Source organism: Salvelinus fontinalis, unplaced genomic scaffold (genome assembly GCF_029448725.1).
Source record: "Salvelinus fontinalis isolate EN_2023a unplaced genomic scaffold, ASM2944872v1 scaffold_0107, whole genome shotgun sequence".
In the NCBI taxonomy this organism is placed as follows: Eukaryota; Metazoa; Chordata; class Actinopteri; order Salmoniformes; family Salmonidae; genus Salvelinus; species Salvelinus fontinalis.
In genome coordinates this window covers 176,159-183,658 of record NW_026600316.1, presented here as the reverse complement: position 1 = coordinate 183,658, position 7,500 = coordinate 176,159, and the positions used below count along the sequence as shown (strand labels likewise).

Below are 7,500 nucleotides of genomic sequence, written 5' to 3'. Positions count from 1 at the left end.
AACCCAACCTCAACCTGCAGGTAGGAGGAGCTACACACACCACCAAACCCCACCTCAACCTGCAGGTAGGAGGAGCTACACACCACCAAACCCAACCTCAACCTGCAGGTAGGAGGAGCTACACACCACCATACCCCACCTCAACCTGCAGGTAGGAGGAGCTACACACCACCAAACCCTACCTCAACCTGCAGGTAGGAGGAGCTACACACCACCAAACCCTACCTCAACCTGCAGGTAGGAGGAGCTACACACACCACCAAACCCCACCTCAACCTGCAGGTAGGAGGAGCTACACACACCACCAAACCCAACCTCAACCTGCAGGTAGGAGGAGCTACACACACCACCAAACCCAACCTCAACCTGCAGGTAGGAGGAGCTACACACACCACCAAACCCAACCTCAACCTGCAGGTAGGAGGAGCTACACACCACCAAACCCAACCTGCAGGTAGGAGGAGCTACACACACCACCAAACCCAACCTCAACCTGCAGGTAGGAGGAGCTACACACCAAACCCAACCTCAATCTGCAGGTAGGAGGAGCTACACACCACCAAACCCAACCTCAACCTGCAGGTAGGAGGAGCTACACACACCACCAAACCCAACCTCAACCTGCAGGTAGGAGGAGCTACACACCACCAAACCCAACCTCAACCTGCAGGTAGGAGGAGCTACACACACCACCAAACCCCACCTCAACCTGCAGGTAGGAGGAGCTACACACCACCAAACCCAACCTTTAGGTAGGAGGAGCTACACACACCACCAAACCCAACCTCAACCTGCAGGTAGGAGGAGCTACACACCACCAAACCCTACCTCAACCTGCAGGTAGGAGGAGCTACACACACCACCAAACCCCACCTCAACCTGCAGGTAGGAGGAGCTACACACCACCAAACCCTACCTCAACCTGCAGGTAGGAGGAGCTACACACCAAACCCAACCTCAACCTGCAGGTAGGAGGAGCTACACACCAAACCCAACCTCAACCTGCAGGTAGGAGGAGCTACACACACCACCAAACCCAACCTGCAGGTAGGAGGAGCTACACACACCACCAAACCCAACCTCAACCTGCAGGTAGGAGGAGCTACACACACCACCAAACCCAACCTCAACCTGCAGGTAGGAGGAGCTACACACACCACCAAACCCAACCTCAACCTGCAGGTAGGAGGAGCTACACACCAAACCCAACCTCAACCTGCAGGTAGGAGGAGCTACACACACCACCAAACCCTACCTCAACCTGCAGGTAGGAGGAGCTACACACACCACCAAACCCAACCTCAACCTGCAGGTAGGAGGAGCTACACACACCACCAAACCCAACCTGCAGGTAGGAGGAGCTACACACACCACCAAACCCAACCTCAACCTGCAGGTAGGAGGAGCTACACACACCACCAAACCCAACCTGCAGGTAGGAGGAGCTACACACACAACCAAACCCAACCTGCAGGTAGGAGGAGCTACACACACCACCAAACCCCACCTCAACCTGCAGGTAGGAGGAGCTACACACCACCAAACCCAACCTGCAGGTAGGAGGAGCTACACACACCACCAAACCCAACCTGCAGGTAGGAGGAGCTACACACACCACCAAACCCAACCTGCAGGTAGGAGGAGCAACACACACCACCAAACCCAACCTGCAGGTAGGAGGAGCTACACACCAAACCCAACCTCAACCTGCACGTAGGAGGAGCTACACACACCACCAAACCCAACCTCAACCTGCAGGTAGGAGGAGCTACACACACCACCAAACCCAACCTCAACCTGCAGGTAGGAGGAGCTACACACACCACCAAACCCAACCTCAACCTGCAGGTAGGAGGAGCTACACACACCACCAAACCCAACCTGCAGGTAGGAGGAGCTACACACACCACCAAACCCAACCTCAACCTGCAGGTAGGAGGAGCTACACACACCACCAAACCCAACCTGCAGGTAGGAGGAGCTACACACACAACCAAACCCAACCTGCAGGTAGGAGGAGCTACACACACCACCAAACCCAACCTCAACCTGCAGGTAGGAGGAGCTACACACACCACCAAACCCAACCTCAACCTGCAGGTAGGAGGAGCTACACACACCACCAAACCCAACCTGCAGGTAGGAGGAGCTACACACACAACCAAACCCAACCTGCAGGTAGGAGGAGCTACACACACCACCAAACCCTACCTCAACCTGCAGGTAGGAGGAGCTACACACACCACCAAACCCAACCTCAACCTGCAGGTAGGAGGAGCTACACACACCACCAAACCCAACCTCAACCTGCAGGTAGGAGGAGCTACACACACCACCAAACCCAACCTCAACCTGCAGGTAGGAGGAGCTACACACACCACCAAACCCCACCTCAACCTGCAGGTAGGAGGAGCTACACACACCACCAAACCCAACCTGCAGGTAGGAGGAGCTACACACACCACCAAACCCAACCTGCAGGTAGGAGGAGCTACACACACCACCAAACCCAACCTGCAGGTAGGAGGAGCTACACACACCACCAAACCCAACCTCAACCTGCAGGTAGGAGGAGCTACACACACCACCAAACCCAACCTGCAGGTAGGAGGAGCTACACACACCACCAAACCCAACCTGCAGGTAGGAGGAGCTACACACACCACCAAACCCAACCTCAACCTGCAGGTAGGAGGAGCTACACACCACCAAACCCAACCTCAACCTGCAGGTAGGAGGAGCTACACACACCACCAAACCCAACCTCAACCTGCAGGTAGGAGGAGCTACACACACCACCAAACCCAACCTGCAGGTAGGAGGAGCTACACACACCACCAAACCCAACCTCAACCTGCAGGTAGGAGGAGCTACACACACCACCAAACCCAACCTGCAGGTAGGAGGAGCTACACACCACCAAACCCCACCTCAACCTGCAGGTAGGAGGAGCTACACACCACCAAACCCAACCTCAACCTGCAGGTAGGAGGAGCTACACACACCACCAAACCCAACCTCAACCTGCAGGTAGGAGGAGCTACACACCACCAAACCCAACCTGCAGGTAGGAGGAGCTACACACACCACCAAACCCAACCTCAACCTGCAGGTAGGAGGAGCTACACACCACCAAACCCAACCTCAACCTGCAGGTAGGAGGAGCTACACACACCACCAAACCCCACCTCAACCTGCAGGTAGGAGGAGCTACACACCACCAAACCCAACCTCAACCTGCAGGTAGGAGGAGCTACACACCACCATACCCCACCTCAACCTGCAGGTAGGAGGAGCTACACACCACCAAACCCTACCTCAACCTGCACGTAGGAGGAGCTACACACACCACCAAACCCAACCTCAACCTGCAGGTAGGAGGAGCTACACACACCACCAAACCCAACCTCAACCTGCAGGTAGGAGGAGCTACACACACCACCAAACCCAACCTCAACCTGCAGGTAGGAGGAGCTACACACCACCAAACCCAACCTGCAGGTAGGAGGAGCTACACACACCACCAAACCCCACCTCAACCTGCAGGTAGGAGGAGCTACACACACCACCAAACCCAACCTCAACCTGCAGGTAGGAGGAGCTACACACACCACCAAACCCAACCTGCAGGTAGGAGGAGCTACACACACAACCAAACCCAACCTGCAGGTAGGAGGAGCTACACACACCACCAAACCCAACCTGCAGGTAGGAGGAGCTACACACACCACCAAACCCAACCTCAACCTGCAGGTAGGAGGAGCTACACACACCACCAAACCCAACCTGCAGGTAGGAGGAGCTACACACACAACCAAACCCAACCTGCAGGTAGGAGGAGCTACACACACCACCAAACCCTACCTCAACCTGCAGGTAGGAGGAGCTACACACACCACCAAACCCAACCTCAACATGCAGGTAGGAGGAGCTACACACCACCAAACCCAACCTCAACCTGCAGGTAGGAGGAGCTACACACCACCAAACCCAACCTCAACCTGCAGGTAGGAGGAGCTACACACACCACCAAACCCAACCTCAACCTGCAGGTAGGAGGAGCTACACACACCACCAAACCCTACCTCAACCTGCAGGTAGGAGGAGCTACACACACCACCAAACCCAACCTCAACATGCAGGTAGGAGGAGCTACACACCACCAAACCCAACCTCAACCTGCAGGTAGGAGGAGCTACACACCACCAAACCCAACCTCAACCTGCAGGTAGGAGGAGCTACACACACCACCAAACCCAACCTCAACCTGCAGGTAGGAGGAGCTACACACACCACCAAACCCCACCTGCAGGTAGGAGGAGCTACACACACCACCAAACCCCACCTCAACCTGCAGGTAGGAGGAGCTACACACCACCAAACCCAACCTCAACCTGCAGGTAGGAGGAGCTACACACCACCAAACCCAACCTCAACCTGCAGGTAGGAGGAGCTACACACCACCAAACCCAACCTCAACCTGCAGGTAGGAGGAGCTACACACACCACCAAACCCAACCTCAACCTGCAGGTAGGAGGAGCTACACACACCACCAAACCCAACCTGCAGGTAGGAGGAGCTACACACCACCAAACCCAACCTCAACCTGCAGGTAGGAGGAGCTACACACCACCAAACCCAACCTGCAGGTAGGAGGAGCTACACACCACCAAACCCTACCTCAACCTGCAGGTAGGAGGAGCTACACACACCACCAAACCCAACCTCAACCTGCAGGTAGGAGGAGCTACACACCAAACCCAACCTCAACCTGCAGGTAGGAGGAGCTACACACACCACCAAACCCAACCTCAACCTGCAGGTAGGAGGAGCTACACACACCACCAAACCCAACCTCAACCTGCAGGTAGGAGGAGCTACACACCACCAAACCCAACCTGCAGGTAGGAGGAGCTACACACACCACCAAACCCAACCTCAACCTGCAGGTAGGAGGAGCTACACACACCACCAAACCTGGGTTTCTGTGTGTGTGTTTATATCTCTGTGTGTGTGTGTGTGTTTATATCTCTGTGTGTGTGTGTGTGTTTATATCTCTGTGTGTGTGTGTGTGTGTGTCTGTGTGTGTGTGTCTGTGTGTGTGTGTGTGTGTTTATATCGCTGTGTGTGTGTGTGTGTGTGTGTTTATATCTCTCTGTGTCTGTGTGTGTGTGTAGGTGCTGTCCAACCCAGAGTTCCTGGCGGAGGGTACGGCGGTGCGTGACCTGAAGGAGCCAGACCGCGTCCTGATTGGAGGAGACGAGACGGCGGAGGGTCAGAGGGCGATCAGGGCTCTGTGTGACGTCTACGAACGTTGGGTCCCCAAGACCCGCATCATCACCACCAACACCTGGTCCTCAGAACTCTCCAAACTGGTACGTCTGGGGGGGGGGGTCACTGTCTCTCTCTGACTACAGTCTGCTGGGATTAACTGGTACGTCTGGGGGGGGGTCGCTGTCTCTCTCTGTCTACAGTCTGCTGGGATTAACTGGTACGTCTGGGGGGGGGTCACTGTCTCTCTCTGACTACAGTCTGCTGGGATTAACTGGTACGTCTGGGGGGGGTCGCTGTCTCTCTCAGTCTACAGTCTGCTGGGATTAACTGGTACGTCTGGGGGGGGGGGGGGGTCGCTGTCTCTCTCTGTCTACAGTCTGCTGGGATTAACTGGTACGTCTGGGGGGGGGTCGCTGTCTCTCTCTGACTACAGTCTGCTGGGATTAACTGGTACGTCTGGAGGGGGGGGGTCGCTGTCTCTCTCTGACTACAGTCTGCTGGGATTAACTGGTACGTCTGGGGGGGGGGGGGTCGCTGTCTCTCTCTGTCTACAGTCTGCTGGGATTAACTGGTACGTCTGGGGGGGGGGGGTCGCTGTCTCTCTCTGACTACAGTCTGCTGGGATTAACTGGTACGTCTGGGGGGGGGGGGGGGTCGCTGTCTCTCTCTGACTACAGTCTGCTGGGATTAACTGGTACGTCTGGGGGGGGGGTCGCTGTCTCTCTCTGACTACAGTCTGCTGGGATTAACTGGTACGCCTGGGGGGGGGGGTCTCTCTCTGACTACAGTCTGCTGGGATTAACTGGTACGTCTGGGGGGGGGGGGGGTCGCTGTCTCTGACTACAGTCTGCTGGGATTAACTGGTACGTCTGGGGGAGGGGGGGTCTCTGACTACAGTCTGCTGGGATTAACTGGTACGTCTGGGAGGGGGGGTCGCTGTCTCTCTCTAACTACAGTCTGCTGGGATTAACTGGTACGTCTGGGAGGGGGGGTCGCTGTCTCTCTCTAACTACAGTCTGCTGGGATTAACTGGTACGTCTGGGGGGGGGGGCTGTCTCTCTCTGACTACAGTCTGCTGGGATTAACTGGTACGTCTGGCGGGGGGGGGGGGTCGCTGTCTCTCTCTGACTACAGTCTGCTGGGATTAACTGGTACGTCTGGGGGGGGTCGCTGTCTCTCTCTGACTACAGTCTGCTGGGATTAACTGGTACGTCTGGGGGGGTCGCTGTCTCTCTCTGTCTACAGTCTGCTGGGATTAACTGGTACGTCTGGGGGGGGGGGGGGGTCGCTGTCTCTCTCTGACTACAGTCTGCTGGGATTAACTGGTACGTCTGGGGGGGGGGTTCGCTGTCTCTCTCTGACTACAGTCTGCTGGGATTAACTGGTACGTCTGGGGGGGGGGGGTGCTGTCTCTCTCTGACTACAGTCTGCTGGGATGAACTGGTACGTCTGGGGGGGGGGGTCTCTCTCTGACTACAGTCTGCTGGGATTAACTGGTACGTCTGGGGGGGGGGGGGGGTCGCTGTCTCTCTCTGACTACAGTCTGCTGGGATTAACTGGTACGTCTGGGGGGGGGGGGGGGGGGGGGGGGGGTCGCTGTCTCTCTCTGACTACAGTCTGCTGGGATTAACTGGTACGTCTGGAGGGGGGGTTCGCTGTCTCTCTCTGACTACAGTCTGCTGGGATTAACTGGTACGTCTGGGGGGGGGGGGGTCGCTGTCTCTCTCTGACCACAGTCTGCTGGGATTAACTGGTACGTCTGGGGGGGGGGGGGGTCGCTGTCTCTCTCTGACTACAGTCTGCTGGGATTAACTGGTACGTCTGGGGGGGGGGGGGGGGGTCGCTGTCTCTCTCTGACTACAGTCTGCTGGGATTAACTGGTACGTCTGGGGGGGGGGGGGGGGTCGCTGTCTCTCTCTGACTACAGTCTGCTGGGATTAACTGGTACGTCTGGGGGGGTCGCTGTCTTTCTCTGACTACAGTCTGCTGGGATTAACTGGTACATCTGGGGGGGGGGGGGTCGCTGTCTCTCTCTGACTACAGTCTGCTGGGGATTAACTGGTACGTCTGGGGGGGGGGGGGGGGGTCGCTGTCTCTCTCTGACTACAGTCTGCTGGGATTAACTGGTACGTCTGGGGGGGGGGGGGGGGTCGCTGTCTCTCTCTGACTACAGTCTGCTGGGATTAACTGGTACGTCTGGAGGGGGGGGGGTCGCTGTCTCTCTC

General features: G+C 56.8%; 1 protein-coding gene and 2 long non-coding RNA genes across 3 annotated transcripts in view; all 3 read left to right on the top strand.

The window, feature by feature from the left end:
* LOC129843295 (UDP-glucose 6-dehydrogenase-like) overlaps positions 1-7,500 on the top strand; it is a 34,499-nt gene that overhangs the window by 12,218 nt on the left and 14,781 nt on the right. The window contains exon 5 of the mRNA XM_055911918.1: positions 5,179-5,394. Within this exon, the coding sequence (XP_055767893.1) occupies positions 5,179-5,394 (216 nt within the window). The remainder of the gene's footprint in view (positions 1-5,178; positions 5,395-7,500) is intronic.
* On the top strand, positions 207-1,081 carry LOC129843293 (uncharacterized). Its single transcript, XR_008757807.1, has 3 exons — positions 207-237; positions 283-885; positions 1,009-1,081. It is a non-coding gene; the product is annotated as an uncharacterized LOC129843293 (long non-coding RNA).
* On the top strand, positions 3,226-4,179 carry LOC129843292 (uncharacterized). The gene is made up of 3 exons (XR_008757806.1): positions 3,226-3,630; positions 3,670-3,876; positions 3,965-4,179. It is a non-coding gene; the product is annotated as an uncharacterized LOC129843292 (long non-coding RNA).